Source organism: Trachurus japonicus, chromosome 23 (assembly GCF_045865225.1).
Source record: "Trachurus japonicus isolate A0001 chromosome 23, Traja_1.0".
NCBI classification, from domain to species: domain Eukaryota; kingdom Metazoa; phylum Chordata; class Actinopteri; order Carangiformes; family Carangidae; genus Trachurus; species Trachurus japonicus.
In genome coordinates, this window is record NC_140929.1 from 25,020,209 (window position 1) to 25,037,534 (window position 17,326).

Sequence of the window (17,326 nt, forward strand, 5' to 3'; positions counted from 1 at the left end):
TCACTGACTGTCAGTTTCTCTGCTGTGTGGTGTCTCTTTCTCACACTCATTCTTGTCTTCTGTGTGATGGTCCAGTGCCTCTTTCGCCACACTGACGTCATCTTTTTGCTCTTTCTCCTCCTCCACTTCTTCCTCCTCCTCCTCCACCTCCACTTCCTCCTCCGGCGTCGGCCCTTGCAGCTCTAACACTGCTCCATCTGCAGGAGGAGGAGAAAGCTCAACAGTGATCTCTGTCAGGGAACTGGACTGTTGCTTCTCCGGTGTGTTATTTGTGGAGATGACTTTGCCATCCTCGGCGAGCTGCTCTGTTTTATGAACTCCGCCTCCCTCCTCCACTTCTGTTGCAGCCTTTACACAAACTTTGGGGGCTTTAACAGGACTGGGCCGAGCCTCATTTGGAGCCTTAAGTTCGATTTCTCTTGACGCTTTGGGTTGCTGGGACGCTGTTTCCCGCTCTGGCTTTTTAAACTGTTTTCTGAGGAGGATGATGACGGCGATGACGAAGAAATAGGAGGAACCACTGAGGCAGGTGATCAGACCCAGGAAGATGATCCTTAAAAAAGAGACAAAATATGCACAGAAGGCAATAACAGAGAAACCTTGTTGATATCTAATAACAAGTACTAGAAGTGATACCACCACATGCCACATGCAGACATCATATTAGCAATCATGTTCTATTTTCACATACTGTATGTGTATGTGTATGTGTATGTGTATGTGTATGTGTATGTGTATGTGTATGTGTATGGGGATGTACCTGTACATATCAGCGTCATAAATGCGACATGCACCCCTGCCCCCACACTTCTTGATCGACCACTTCAGGCAGGTTAAATCAATCATGGCTCCAAAATACACAGGCGCAGGGATTCCACCTACACACAAGGTATCACATGAATGTGCATTGTGCATGGCTGCAATGCTTATTGACACAAAATCAATGGAAACCTGAAGTGACTGAGGTAGCACACCGAAAAGCTCAATATACCCAGGGGGCAAAATCCCAGTTTTTTGGAAAACAGACACGGAGCGTTGTAAAAGGTTTGACACCAGAAATGATATCTAGCAACTTCAAGGATTAAAACCTGGGTGGACAACCCGGTCAACTAGCTGCTGGAAAGCTACAGGGACCAAAACCCCTTTCTTGGGTAGTTTTGCTGGCGAAATTATGTAAATGCAAATATTTTGGTACTACAATGGCATAAATAGTCATACAACTATAAAATTTGACAGAGAGTATCTTGACACATAGGGGGAGGCATGAAAAAAAGTTCTGGAATTCTGGGGTTTGTTGCAACTCAATTTTAAGATATCACCCTCAACATCCCAAAAAAGACACAAAAAAAAGTGCTGTTCGCCTGACAAATTCTCATGAAAATTATTATTTTTCAGCACTTTATGGAGAATATCTATGCTTAACATGTATATAGAAAATTTCCTTAATTCATAAGCTTCCATTTGAGTCCAAGATAGCCTTTCTATCTCCAAAGCCCCACTTGCTGTGGCCAACGGTCTTCTCTATCTATCTGTTCAGTTTGGGGAGACCAGAAATAGAATGTTTTCTGATCATGTCAGTTAACATGTAGTTTTTCACAATAGGTGTTGCATTGTTTGGAGACAGCCTGTAGCTTTCCAGTAGCTAGTAGAAAGGCTATCTTGGACTCAAATGGAAGCTTATGAATTAAGGAAATTTTCTATATACATGTTAAGCATAGATATTCTCCATAAAGTGCTGAAAAATAATAATTTTCATGAGAATTTGTCAGGCGAACAGTACTTTTTTTTGTCTTTTTTTGGGATGTTGGGGGTGATATCTTAAAATTGAGTTGCAACAAACCCCAGAATCTTTTTTCATGCCTCCCCCTATGTGTCAAGATACTCTCTGCCAAATTGTATAGTTGTATGACTATTTATGCCATTGTAGTACCTAAATATTTGCATTTACATAATTTGCCAGCAAAATTACCCAAGAAAGGGGTTTTGCCTAGCCTCGTAAACCAGCCTCTCGCGGAAATGCATTTCATTTCATTTCTCGGTAGAGTCTGGCCTCATCCCCCCTGCAAGCGTTTGGGGTGGGCGGGAGCTGGGCGGGAGTAGTAGCAAAGACGGTGTCATGTTCGTGTTCCAAGGATGAGGCCGTGTTGATAGCAAGTAACTTAGTTTAATGTCTCACGTTCTCAACAACATACATGTGGCTTCATGCAGTCTTGCTCTACCGTGTTATACGGTACGGTAAGCTGACTACTAACCAGTACTGCCGCCTAGCGGTCAAACATGTAATAACCTCCAATCATAACATCCCCCCTTTTCTAAGGTAAAATGCATTAACATGAATTATCACATTAGCTGTGTCAGTTATTTCAACCATTTCACATTCAGCATAACTCTGCAACACATAAGCAGTATAAACAGTTTATATCAGATTGCATAACTCATATCTAAGCCAACACTAGACTATTTAGACCACATTCACAACATCAATCAATATACATTTTGTTCAACATCTTCAACATGCATATTGAATTTTCTTTGTTCATAAGTTCAGTCTATCAGGCTTTCTGATTTCTCTTGTGGACCTTCTTAACTCAGGTTCGCTTGGAGTAGGTGTGTGAGAGTCAGTGTTACAGTCCATAGCAGGTGTGGGAATTACCTGAGATTCACCACAGGTTACACTGAGCTCACCAACAGTCCCTTGAGGAGTCTTTAATAGACTGCGACGATTGCGTCTGAGGATTTGTCCATCATCAGTTTTCACTGTGTACGATCGTGGAGCAACTTCTTGCAGGACAGTTGCTTTTGTACTCCATCCATCAGCATCCTCAATCCTGACTGTATTGTTGGTAGTCAGTGGAGGGAGATACTTGGTTGTTCTGTCATAGAATGACTTTTGCATCATTTTCTGTTGTCGTAGCTTATGTTCAATCTTTGAGTGATTCTTTTGCTTTAATTTGTCGTTTTGATGACTCGGCAAAGTTGTTCGTAGCTTCCTCTTCATCAGCAGTTCAGCTGGTGATAGGCCGCACTGAAGAGGTGATGCTCTGTAGCTCAATAAAGCCAGATACGGATCCGAGTCACTGTCAGCTGCTTTCTTTAGGAGTTGCTTGAGAATGTGAACTCCTTTTTCAGCTTGCCCGTTTGACTGTGCATAGTGTGGGCTTGACGTCACATGCTTGAAATCATATTGCCCTGCAAACTTCTACCATTCTTTGCTGCTGAAGCAGGGGCCATTGTCGCTCACCACGGTGTGTGGGATGCCATGCCTGGCGAAGATAGATTTATGACACAAGTTGACGTTGAGCTTGTTAGTAGCGCCATCTCAGGGAAGTTTGAGTAGTAATCCATTACCACTAAATAGTCTTTACCTCTGAGATGAAACAAGTCCATTCCTACTTTGTGCCATGGTGCTGTTGGCACCTCAGCTACCACCATAGGCTCTTTGCTCTGCTTGTTCCTGTGTTTCTGGCATGTTTCACATTTACTTATAAGTGTTTCAATGTCTTTGTTCAGTCCCGGCCAGAAAACCGTGTCTCTCGCCCTCCTTTTGCACTTTTCGATGCCGAGATGGCCTTCATGTATCCTGTGCAACATGTCCATTCTCAAAGCCCGTGGAATAACAATCCTGCTCTTTTTCAACAGCAGACCATCCACAGTACTAAGCTCACCTCTGACATGGTAAAATTGTGGACATGAACCAGCTGGCCATCCCTCATCCATGTTCTTCATGACATGCTGTAGCTCAGCATCCTTTGCTGTAGCCTCCGCTATTTGTCTTGACTTTGTGTCAGACACAGGCAGTGTAGCCGACACCATGTTCACGTGACACTGTATGTCCTCGTCTGTTGCACTCACACTGTCGCCTGTAGTTGCTCTGGATAGGGCATCAGCAAGGACTAGGTTTTTACCTGGAGTATATATCAGTTGATACACTCTTTCCACAAGCCCCAGTTCTTCACAGGCTCTGTCACCCAGAAGTGATTCACGTCCCTCATTCACAACAAAGAAGGATAGGTGGTGCACTTTTCCTTTAACTGTGACACTCAACCTGCATGTGCCCAAACATTTGATTGGCCGCCCATTGTAGTCTTTCAGTCCAGATTCTTTTCTTTTTATTTGTGGCTTATTTTTCATTGCCTTTACATCACACATGCTTATGAGATTTGCTTTCGCACCAGTGTCCAATCTCATGGTGACTACAGTCCCATTTATCATTAGAGGAGCTATCCACTTATCTTCTGTAGTGACATCATTTACATTGTCTGGCTTATTTATTTGTTCACTTTCACAATTCACCATTCCAACAAAGAACGTGTCACTGAGATCAGGCTCGTCTATTAAGTTTACAGTTTTTTCTTTCTTCCCCTCTTTCCGTTTGGAGAAGCATTGTTTAGCAAAATGATTCTTGCCTTGGCAACTGGAGCATTGCTTACCAAACGCTGGACACTGTCTAGGCTTGTGCTGTGAGCCGCAGCGCTTGCAGTTTATCATCACGTCCTCCTGCTGTGCAAGCCGAGTCTGTGTGCGCCGTCTCCGCTGATACGACACTGCTCCAACCGCTGCCGCGCTGTCGCTCTGCGCCGAGGCGACTGCAGACATCTCGCTGAACGTCCTCACGTGCCTTTGGGACAGCTCACTGGCCTGGCAGATCTTAATGGCTCCTGCCAGCGTCAGCTCCATCTCCCGTAGTAGCCTCTCTCTGACCTTTTTATCCTCCACGCCGTAGACAATCTGGTCCCGTATCATGGAGTCCGTCAGCATTGCGAAGTTGCAGGACTGCGCCTTTAGCCACAAGTCCGTCAGGAAGCTATCGAAGGGCTCATACTGCCGCTGTGTACGAGACCGAAACACGTACCTCTCGTACGTCTCGTTCTTCTTCGGAGAACAGTGAGCATCAAACTTGCTAAGCACTACATCCAACTTTTCATTATCTTCAGGACTGTCAAACACGAACGTGTTAAATACTTCTATGGCCTGTGGCCCTGCTATTGTTAGCAGCAGCGCTACCTTTCTTGCCTCCGGCTTAGCCTCGAGTCCCTTAGCAGCAACATAAAGGTGAAACCGCTGTTTGAAGGTGCGCCAGTTCTCGTCGACATTCCCCGTTAGTTTCAAACTTTCCGGTGGTTTTAAATCCATGTCGCCCATTCGAGTTTACTCCTGGTACCATGTCATGTTCGTGTTCCAAGGATGAGGCCGTGTTGATAGCAAGTAACTTAGTTTAATGTCTCACGTTCTCAACCGTGTTATACGGTACGGTAAGCTGACTACTAACCAGTACTGCCGCCTAGCGGTCAAACATGTAATAACCTCCAATCATAACAGACGGTTTAATATCTTTGGTAGTAGCGTTGACAGACAACCCCATTCAGCCAATCAGCGAGTTGGTGTAGTGACGGGGCTTTGCACCAGTCGGTCCCTGATTGGCCAACGTGCTGTGTCAATCACAGCGGGCAACGCTGATTGGCTCGGCCTTCTGAGGGTTTCAGTCCAAACGCTTAGAATGGGGATGAGGCCAGACTCTCCCTCGGAATGAAATGAAATGCACTTCCGTGAGAGGCTGGTTTACGAGGCTAGGTTTTGCCCCCTGTAGCTTTCCAGCAGCTAGTTGACCGGGTTGTCCACCCAGGTTTTAATCCTTGAAGTTCCTAGATATCATTTCTGCTGTCAAACCTTTTACAACGCTCCATGTCTGTTTTACCTTCAATGTAACTAATCATAATGAGGCTCACCAAGAGTCCTGGTCACCAAGGCCTGCATACCCAGTGCAAGAGATTTGAGCTCTGGTGTGATGCATCTGTGATTAAAAAACAACACCAGCTCACTTGATACAGAAAACAACACCGTCCTTTGTCAGTAAGAGTCTTTAATATCCACTGAATTTGTTACTTTAAATTCTTTATCATTCAGTGATCTCCCCAGTTATCTCCCTCTCAGGTGCACAGACCTTATGATGACCATGTATCCAGGTGTGGCTCCCAGAGAGTTGATGAAGGAGCTGAGGACGGACACGGCCATGTAGGAGGTGAAACTGCGGCTGCAGTCCTTGGCATGAGGGCACTGGCCCAGCTTCACTGACGTGCTGCTGCCTGCTGGGTAGGAGGCAGACACACAGCTGCAGTTGTGAAAGACCTAGTAAAAATGAGACAAACAGTGAAGTGGGAGGACTCATTGGAAATCACTCAAGTAAAGCAACATCCAATTGTAATGTAATTAGAAAAACAAACCAGTGGTTAGAATGTAATGTTTTCACACTAATTTCTTATATTTTGCTAAATGTAATACAGCAACTAATATAAATTGTTTTAGCATTGGCTGTTTATGTACATAATACAATGCACTACTTAAATGCCCTGTCTTGACCAGGATGTAGTGAATGAGATGAAGAAAATATACATTTTTGAAAGACAATTTAGAGGGAATGTGACTGAATGAAATAGATGATAAACAAAACAGAAATATGTAAGACAACTAGAGGAAAAGAACAAATGTAAGGACCTTTATCTATATCTATCTGAATAGAAATGAGAGAGATGCAGCTGAAAGCTCCAAAGACTAAGAAGTGGACCTTTGAGTTTGGATCTTTTTGTTTTGTACAATATACATTATATTTGCATTGATTTTTATAATGTGTACACAGATGCTGCCTATGTGCTTTTAATTGGCCCCTGGGGATAAGTAAAGTTTGAATTGAATTAGATATATTGAGCCTAATTTTGGGTTTCAAAAACAGTGTTTGCTTTGCTGTTGTCAAGTGTATTCGGAGAATAATCAATAATCAAAACATCTGCAGTAATTAGTGCCAGGAGGATAAAAACATTCTCTCTCTCTCTATCTATCTATCTATCTATCTATCTATCTATCTATCTATCTATCTATCTATCTATCTATCTATCTATCTATCTATCTATCTATCTATCTATCTATCTATCTATCTATCTATCTATCTATATAGAATATTTTTAGATTAAAAAAATATATAGAAAGATATTTTTATCTATCTATCTATCTATCTATCTATATACAGTATATATATATACGTATGTATATACAGTATATATATACACACATATATACATATACTGTATATGTAAAGAGAGTAAAGAGGATTGTAGAGTTGACAGGCAGGTAATTGTGTCTAGTGTGTGTCTTTGTGCGTGTCCTACTGTGTTCTTGCCGTATCCACTGGAGCTGATGCAGCCAGCCATACATGGAGAGATGTAGGTGATGCCGCTGTCGGAGCACACTGGGTCCCACTCCTCTGCTGAACACGAGCAGTCTCTGTTACACTCCGAGAAGAGCATCTCACTGTCGGATGATATACTCTGAGTCCTACAGGGCAAAGGTCATTTTTATTTCATGTTAGATTTTTAAAAATCCTAGGCTTGACAGTATGGAGCAATTGAAGAGGATATACATTAACCTTCGTCTTGTGCTTTCTGCTACCATGGTGTTCGGGGCAGTTTTGACCGTGATTTAAATCAGCTGTGAAATACACTAAAAACATTTTTTTTTTCATCCAATTAGTTTTTCTTCTCTAGGTTACATTGTTAGGCTTCCTTATCCATGAAAGGGTTGGTTTTGCACTTATGATTTCAGTTTTAACTCTCATTATTGTTCTTATAGTTATAACCGCGTCAAAATTGACCCTAACACCACAAATGTCATAATTTTCACCAGAGCATTTTAGAAATTTGTGAAAAAAATGTTTTTGTTTTATTTTGTTTAAAAAGAGGTTCATCCAGGAACATCTGTGAGACGAGTCGTCAAGGCTACAAAACACACACACACACAACACACATCAGTTTATACTTTATTATTCATTCATTCATTCATTTTCTATACCGCTTATCCTGCACTAGGGTCACGGGTGAGCTGGAGCCTATCACAGCTGACTTTGGGCGAGAGGCGGGGTACACCCTGGACAGGTCGCCAGTCTATCGCAGGGCCAACATACAGAAAACCATTCACACTCTCATTCACACCTATGGGCAATTTAGAGTCGCCAATTAACCTAACCTACCCTGCATGTCTTTGGTCTGTGGGAGGAAGCCGGAGTACCCGGAGAGAACCCACGCATGCACGGGGAGAACATGCAAACTCCACACAGAAGGGTCCCAGCCGGCCGGCGGGTTCGAACCCAGAACCCTCTTGCTGTGAGGCGACAGTGCGAACCACTGCACCACCGTGCCGCCACTTTATTATTCTTTATTTATTTTTATTTTTTTAAATTTATTTTATTGTATGTATTTTTATTGTATTTAACTTATACTTTCTATTTATCTTTTTATCCTTATTTTTGTATTCTGACAAGTTTATGGTTCCTTCTTTATTATTCATTAAAGTGCCTGCATACATTTTAAGTGTGGGTCATTATATAATAATTTAATTGTTACATCCATCCTCAAGTAGTAGATACCTCTTTGTGTTTGACATTAATTTACATCATCTGTGATGGTGTAGTAGAAGTCCAAGTGTATGTCATTTACAGCAGACAAATATGGGTACCACATGTCAAAATTTGAGATCTCTAGCACCAACAACCACTGAGTTACACTTGCTCAAACAAAAAGTGTTACTATCATCCCCGGTCTCCCGTACTTCTACGCATTTAAAACCTGAAAATTTGTCACCAGAACCCTAACACAAGAGGAAGGTTAATTTAAATGGATTAATACTGAATAAAAATATGTCCACACAACACATCATGTCACGTATAAAACCTGAGTCGAAATCTGAATGTTCACCCATCCACCTGACAGGTGTTCTATATCAACGTGCTGATTGCACAACATCATTACTACACAGGTGTGTCACAGTAAACGGCCTCACTAAAATGTGCACTTTTACAACACAAACAGTTCCACAGATGTTCTGCATGTTTTGAGGTAGCGTGCATTTCACATGCCCAGTGTGCACCAGAGCTGTCGTCCATTTGAATAAACTGCCATTTCACTACCAGATGCCATATATCTCCAAAGTTGTTTGCAGAAACTAACAACCCCCCCAAAAAAGACAGAAAAATAGATGCTAATAAATGCCTTTTACCAAAATAAAACTGCTGATTTCACACACCTGTGCAGTAATGGTGCAGTGTAATAAACATCTGGATTTTTCACACCTGTCAGGTGCATGGATGATCTTAGGCAAGGCAAGGCAATTTTATTTGTATAGGCCATTTTTACAAACAATTTGTCTCAAAGGGCTTTACATGGCATCACAACAACATCCTCTGCCCTTAGACCCTCACATCCACTGAGGAAAAACTCCATAGAAAACCCTTTTAACAGTTTTAAACTTTTAAAATCTGAGAAACCTCAGGGTGAGCAACAGAGGAGGGATCCCTCACCCAGGACGGACAGACGTGCAATAGATGTTGTTACAGAAACTTTCTTAGGAAAGGAGAAGTGCTCACAAAACAGATCTGAGCATGGTTGTGAAGAAAATGTGTGAGAATTTTTTTTTCTAATTCAACTCATGAATCCTGTAATGCCTCATGTGTCTCAGCACTCACCCATTGTAGGAAATGGTGAGACCAGCCACAGGAATGTTGTCACACTTGGTGCCGAACTGCAGCAGCAGGAGCAGATATGCCATGAAGGACGTGGCGAAGGATAGCTGAGCTCCTGACACCACACTCAGCTTGTACCTCTTCATCAGCAGCCCCCCCAGGAAGATCCCCACCGCCACCACTGGCAGGTTCAACACACCTGGAGGAAAAACTCAAAAAGGTCTAGATGCTGGACACTTTTGATGACCTCTATTCAAAAGGTCACACTATATATATATAGTATATATATATATTTTTTTATATAAAGCAGGTCTAGATTCTGAATAAATTCTGTGACAGTATCAGTTGAATTAAAGCACTCAATCCACAGGCTGCATTCAGAAACTGAGCCTTTGAATGAGCCATCAGGACTGACATAACTTTGTGACATCACAACTATACAGCCAATGCCTCCATCATGGCCCACTTCAGTGTTTATGTATGTATATGTGTCATATGGAACTTTTACGTATCATCAGACATTAGCCTTCATTCAATTTGTTAGTTTCTGATTCCTGCAATGAAAGATAGCCTATTTACCGTTTCTTAAAGTGGCAAAACTCACTTTACTTCTTGGTTTGTGACTCACTGTGACTTAAAGCTCCAGTTGGTAAGTTGACGAAAGTGAAAGTAAACTCCGCGACTTGGTCGGAAATTTCAAGACAATACTCCGTCAGGTCCCTTTATGAACCTCTGCCAAGCGCCCCACACACACACAGACACACACAAAGTAGCCATAAACGCACCCACAGAAGATGTACCGTATCCATAGCACGACGTGTAGGAGCGGCGATTGGCTGCTCCTCCTGCTCCCTCTACCTGACTGGTGGAGAATCGTCGGTTGCGGTGGATTTTGGCAAATACGATTACAGGCTGTAGGTGGAGCCAGAGGAGTTGGATTTTGTCCTAAATTACTCATTTAATGTCTGACCATCAGAATATAGTGACAGTTCCAGCAAATATGACTGAATAATTGTTACCAACTGAAGCTTTAATCGTCACTGTATTATCATCCACATAAATGTTTGCTATAACAAAATATGTATGATCTATTTGAGTTTTCTCCAGTCCATTGTTTCAAAGACCCTAAAAAATTCAAGTGGTGGAATCTGCCATGGGTATCAGCATAACCTGCATGAGTCATTCAAGTAATTGAAAATGTATGCCAACATTACTGTAATTAAGTCTGGGTTTAATGTTTGTACGGTTTTATTCAAATGACCAAAGTGTTTTCCCTCAGTCTTCAGCTCTGTATTTGTTTGACTAGTCTACATGCAGTTACAGGTCCACTGTGATTGTACATTACAAAAAACCCAAAGTGTTTAGAAGAGCCCAGTTACAGGTACATTTTTATTACCTATGAGGAAGTTAGCTCTGGATGCAGATTGTCCAAACTGTTGTTCCATGTATTTGGCTTTGAAGGTGAACAGGCCCATGAAGGAGTTGAACTTGAGGATGCTGCCACAAAGGAGCAAGAAGTAGGTAGGAGTCCCCAACAGGCGCTTCAGTGAGGGAAGAAACCCTGTGAAAGGACATCAGGTAAAAACACAAGCACGAGTAAAAACCGAGTAGCACCGTCCCTCCTTTACCTTTGGCGATCTCGGTGAACTTGAGGTTGTGGTTGTTGTCGAGGGCATCATCTCTCCCATCCAGGGTCTGGTGGGCTGAAGCTGGTTTGCCCTCGTCTCCCCCCTGCTTGGGCAGTGAGCGGGGAAGGAACCAGAAGGGGATGCTGGAGATGAGCAGCAGAGACGAGGACACCAGGAAGCCCAGCCACCACGCACCTACCCAGCGGGCATCTTTAGGAGTGATGGTCACACTTTCTGCAAAATAAGAAAAGAGTTTTCATGTGCACGGCTGCAGCTGGAGCCTGATATTTGTTTGCTGTCATTTCAATCTGCTTCTTCCTTTTTTTGAGACGTGACCACTTTGGACACCAAAAGACAGGACTGGTCTGGTAGGGACGCTGCACACTTAAGGTGGACAGACTGAGCTTGTGTGACAACTAAATTATTGATTTTACCTTCTGTATATATGAGAGTCAAGAGAGTTCCTCTCAGGGACAGTCAGTTAGTCTTCACTAAGCTGCTCTGACAGGAAAGCAGCCAGTGTGGTAGTATGTCAAACCTTTGCACCATGAACAGCAGGCTGGCTCCAAAATACGTCACCATGTGTCCTCTGTCAAACACATGAGACTCTAGCCAAAAAGTCCTCCTGTTTAACTCTATGATATCTGTTTGTTCTTGAGTGGTTGAAAATTAAAGCCACTAACACATATGAATGAAGCTTACACTGATGAACTGAATGGTGGAACATTTACCACTTTAAATATAAAAATTATTTATACTAGGTGTTATGAAGTATGTTGCTATAAACTTGTAATCATAAATTAAATGTATATTTTATTTATTACATTTAGTTTTCACATATATTACATTGTATAACGAATATTTAAATATTCATAATTTATCATTGAGGTTATGTACATAAACACATTTTCCCAGGGTTATTTATCCTATATTTTCATGTATCCAGGGGATGCATGGGAATGTAAAAATATAGGTGACATCACTCCTGATATATGGACATTAATGTCGTCTATTTGATTTATGAGAGGCAGCGTTATATCTACAGTCAGGGGTAATGAGTTAGACTGCTTGTGACCTCAAGACCTTTAATAAAAACATGTGTATTACACTTACCCATATCAACATATCCAATGTCAACATATAGTCTGGCACAGTAGGAGCCCAGGAGGAAACCAAACATGGGACCCAGGAGAGTAATGGTCTGGAGACATGCTGTCAATCACAAAACAATTACAAGAAGTGAGAAGTTAATAAGAGTTTATATAGGGTAGGTTAACCTATGATAAGAATATTGTAATAATACCAAGTATATGTAATGTTAATGAATTACTATTAAGGTCAGAACTTTTCAATATCCCACTGTAAAAACCAAACCAACCAATAATGACTTACCAATGTAGAACGGTGAGTTTTCAGCTTTAGCAAAGTCGTCGATGTAGGAGATGCCCAGAGGTGTGACTGGGGTCTCTCCAACCCCCCGCAGAGCGTTCCCCAGAAACACATAGATCCACATGTGGGAACTAGACTCCTTCACACAAGCTGCATAGTGACACACATACGCACACACGCACGCACACACGCACGCACACACGCACACATACACTGCCCAGATAACAAACTACACCTGACCACAAGCTGCGCCACATACTATATACAACGTAACTGTGTGTTCAGGGCCAGGGATATGTGTCATTTTGCTGCCTAGGTGGATATTCATAATACTTTGTTTTTATAATGATTTTCAAATTGTTTGGTCAATGACAATATTTGATTTCAAACATCAGTAACACTTTATTTGACGCCTATCTCTATTGACATTGATAATGCATTATAAATATAGTTAGAATGTGTTGTAATTGGCTTATAAACTTGTATAACTATCATTATAAACACTCGTTAATTATCATAAGGCTTTATAACAATAAGCATAAGACATCATAGAGCATTTTATAATGGCTTATAAGGTCTCAGTATTATAATAGAGTTATAATGCTCTATAATGTGTTGTTCTTATTGTTATAAAGTCTTATGTGATTTATGAGTGTTTAACACTCCCCCAAGTGCCCCAAGAACAGAGATTGCAGTCCCTTCTTATACCCCACTTTATGACTCTGGTTACTTCATTACTACAAGCACTTCTAGCCTTCCCAGACAATAAAACAATCCAACAGATGTGTTACTCAACAAATGGCTACCCCCGTTGTTGGTTTCCCTATAGGAATTTACAACCTAGATCAGTTAGTAAACATGGTTGTACATGGGTCATCCTAGTGTCCTTCCTCTGCCCCCAGGTTTATTATGGTCAATAAACAAATGTCTCCACTAATGGAGTTAACAGGATTGCTACATGGTCTTACTACAACTACTTCAAAGACTATGTTACCACTTATTACAAGGAGAATACCCATCATAGCAATTTTCCACCACAGTGTGTTATGATTATTGTTATAAAGCATTATGATCATGAGTGTTTATAACTATAGTTATACAGTGCTATAACTGCATTATAACTCATTATAAGTATGGTTATAATGCGTTATAGAGATAGGCGTCAAATAAAGTGTTACCCAAACATCTATCAGATACCAACAGGTAAGTCCACTGTCATCACATAACTTCTTACATTAGAGGATGCGGCTGTTTCAGCCCTTCACTTCACATGTGACTTTCGAAGCTCATCTCAGTGAAGTGTAAAATATATTTTTACCATGAATATTAGAGATGTTTCTCACTGAAGCTATACAGACCTAATCATGACACCTAATTTTCTCCTTTTCTTTTGGCAGACTGTTGATGTTGATTCTGCTTCTGTTGACAAAGTATTTAATCTTTCAGCCACGATAACTTAGAGCTTTGGGGTTGATATGTTCACTGCATGAGGAGGCGGGTGGCTTTGAAGGTCTGACCATAGGATCAGTGCATTCCAGAGATGGATGAAAGAAAGAAAGAAAGAAAGAAAGAAAGAAAGAAAGAAAGAAAGAAAGAAAGAAAGAAAGAAAGAAAGAAAGAAAGAAAGAAAGAAAGAAAGAAAGAAAGCCACTGAGTAGTTCATTGCTTTCACCAGGCCTGTTGTTTATGCTACGCTTACTGTTGACCAGAGGGGAAAGTCAGGGGTTAACCAAGGTTAGTAGTTTGGTCTGGTGACCATACCCATATAATCCATCCAGTGCAGTGAGACAGATTCACAGAGCAGCACTATAGCAACAACATACAGCTGCACAAATAAACCTGCACCAAATGGCACAGAAATAAGTGTATGAGTAAATCGTTTTTTTAAATGATGTTTACTGTAGTAATCCTGATTAAGGCCTTCCACATGTAGCCCACAGTCTCACCTTTGTGGTCTTCTATAGAGGGCTCTATCTGAATTTCAGGCACTTCAAGGTCCACACAGGCAGCAATGTTCATGCTGTCGTTCTGGAAAACCTGAATGACTGTGTCATACTTATAGCTGTGAAAACACACACACACACACACACACACACACACACACACAATCAAACCCCAATTAGACATCTGGAAATCTTTTTTCATCAATTTTGTTCTGCAAAAGTTTACCGTCCCATGAAGAAATGTGTAAGGCCAGTAAGAAAGGCCCCCACCGCCATGAGGAAACAGCCCACCGCGATCAGCCTGGGCCGATGCAGCTTGGCACCAAAATGGCTGACCATGGCGAGGAACAACAAGTTGCCTACACCCAAGACAGAAAAAAAGCACAAGAAGAAGAAAAAAACACATTTAGAAAACCATCAGCAACACAGCCAAACTGAAAAAGGGGGAGGAGGGGAGTTAAGTGTTGATGTTACCCATCTCAAAACTGCCGTCAATGAGTCCAACATGGGTGCTGGAGAGGTCAAAACGTCTCTCAATCTGAGTGATGGAGCTCTTCATGTAGGTTCCTGTCAGGGCCTTGGAGAAATAGGCGAAGGAGAGCGCCACGATAAACAACTAGAAAGCAATAAAAGGGGAAATATTAACATTCTGTCCTCCACCTGGATACTGCACAATAAATTTACTCTGATCAAGATACTTGTGAGATAAAAAACAAACAAACAAAAAACATCATAATAAGTTGTGGTTGGAGAAGTATTGGTTGTAGGCTACAGATGACTCTAGTACTTTGAGAGTGGAGATGCGAGGACGTTTGCTGGTCTTCTGGTCGGGGACACACAGAGCCTGCTGGCTGGTCATCTTGCCCGGGTCTTCTGCTGCTTCCTCCATTCTGCTGCAGCCTCAGTGTTTGTCTGCAAATCACACTACACACAAAACACACCATGAATATACATTAACATACTGAGAAGTTAGAATACCATCTTAATGTTAGCACCATCTCAACCAACTACTGTTTAATTATCCGTTAATAAATCACTTTGGATACTTTCAACACAATAATACTTTTGTTTGTAATGTTTTAATGTATTATACTTCAGTTCTATTTCTATTTCAGTAAAGGTTTTGAATAACTCCTCCACCACTGACCATATTAGAAGCCATGTAAACATTTTAAGACTGTGTAGGTAAGATAAGGCATTGTTTTTATATTATTTAATATAATAATGTGATTATACCTAACAACATTACCAGAGAACAACAGCTTATATGTTTAATAGTGGATGTGAGGTGACAACTTGGTTAAATCACATCTCACAAGGAACTTGCATTCAGTATTAATATTAAATATTATATATATTCCTATTATTCCAATGGGTAACATTATGGTGCAACTTTTTATCTTTTGTTTTTCCTAGTGCAAAGACAGTCCTGTCAGCTCAGACTCAAGACTTGCATGTGTGTAAAGTGAAAACAGAGGAGCTACAGACCCAAACCGTACCTGTGTGAACTTCACCAGCAGCCTCTCTCTGCACAATCCTCTCAGCTCAGGAACCGTCACAAGGTTGCAGGTTTAGTCCGTATCATAGAGAAACCCGGTTTTCAATGACAGCTCTGTTTTCATTTGCACTGGGGAGGGGGCGGTGAGAGCAAGACTATTTCACCTCATAATTACAACTTTCCCTATTAGATTTAGCACAAAGCTATAGTGAGCTACACCATGTAAACAAAAGACATTCATCGAAAAACAGCTACAAACAACTAGTGAGAAAGTTCAGTGAAATACCTAGTGCATCTCCCCTCTCCTCTTCTGCTCCTCTTTCAGCAGGAGACAGACCTCAGACCTGCTCTCTCCACGCTCCTTTTCTCCTGTGTGAGGGCAGAGCTGTTACTTGGAACCAGCAGGACAAAAGGCCTCGCACATTTCTATTCCACACACATGCCAGCCAGGAGGGGGACAGCAACAAGAGGACAGGGGGAGGAGGGCCGAGGGCTGAGGGGGAGACAGATTAGTAACTCTAAACTAGGCTCATTAGATTTTTTTTTTCATCTCACAAGGTAAAATATCAGGTGCTTGTTGCTTTTACACAGGATTGTTAGTGTAAGTGAGCTTCTTCCAAAAATCAGACAGTTGCCCACCATGAGTCAGGCCCTGTCCAAAGTATCTACCTGCTCCTGCCATTGTCACAAAGTGCTTGCTCATGGGAGAATGTTGGGCACCTGTAGCTATTATAATATTAATCTAATATGAAAAGCTCACTGAGATTACTTCTGTTATGATTTGGCGATGTATAAATAACATCTGACTTGGCCTGACCTTGAAGGTGGAAGAGTGTGTTTCAGTGTAAAGGTGTCAGGGTATGCTCTGTTAGTCCAGGAACCCGTGGGGAGTTCAGGCAGCAGCGGGCAGCGGGTCACACAATCAGCTTTGGCTGCTCACAAATTCCAAGGATTAAGATTTAGAGTTGTCACATTCCTGCACAGCAACAGTGAAGGAGGTGTTTACCACTTTTCCTCTCTGAAAAATTATACTCAGCTCCAGAACTGTGCATTCGGTGCAAGTATTTGTCATGTCTGTTGCCACTGTATCATGTTTCAGGTACATATAGATGGGAATGCAGGATGTAACAGCATCCGGTCACCATCAGTTATACCTGTAACTTCTACCTTGAACCTGTTCAAATAAAAATACTTGTACGAGACTTTTTTGGGACATCCGACATATAAATGCTTTCAATCTCTATAAACTCGATATAGTACACATCTTCCAATTTTGATTGGCTTTGGGTTGTAAATAATAAAAACATTGCCCCTGTCAGACTCACTGGCCCTGCATATGATGGACATTTTGTTGTATAGAGCA

The 17,326-nt window shown here is 41.6% G+C and overlaps 1 protein-coding gene across 1 annotated transcript; it reads right to left on the reverse strand.

Moving 5' to 3' along the window:
• slco1e1 (solute carrier organic anion transporter family, member 1E1) lies at positions 1-16,107 on the reverse strand. The gene is made up of 15 exons (XM_085769967.1): positions 15,965-16,107; positions 15,253-15,377; positions 14,940-15,081; positions 14,692-14,824; positions 14,469-14,584; positions 12,526-12,672; positions 12,247-12,345; positions 11,134-11,367; positions 10,902-11,066; positions 9,509-9,704; positions 7,161-7,326; positions 5,942-6,126; positions 5,727-5,791; positions 761-878; positions 1-553 (listed from the first exon to the last, which is right to left on the reverse strand). The coding sequence occupies exons 2-15, from the start codon at positions 15,352-15,354 to the stop codon at positions 1-3; spliced, it is 2,421 nt and encodes an 806-aa protein (XP_085626093.1). The 5' UTR covers positions 15,355-15,377; positions 15,965-16,107.
• Positions 16,108-17,326: the final 1,219 nt, after the last annotated feature.

What these genes read in the sequence shown, in the direction of transcription:
- slco1e1 (XM_085769967.1), bottom strand. Translation starts at nt 15,354, where the DNA reads ATGGAGGAAGCAGCAGAAGACCCGGGCAAGATGACCAGCCAGCAGGCT. An exon ending in CTCGCATCTCCACTCTCAAA is followed by an intron (nt 15,082 to 15,252) that starts GTACTAGAGTCA and finishes ATTGCTTTCTAG; the next exon opens with TTGTTTATCGTGGCGCTCTC. An exon ending in TGACGGCAGTTTTGAGATGG is followed by an intron (nt 14,825 to 14,939) that starts GTAACATCAACA and finishes TCTTGGGTGTAG; the next exon opens with GCAACTTGTTGTTCCTCGCC.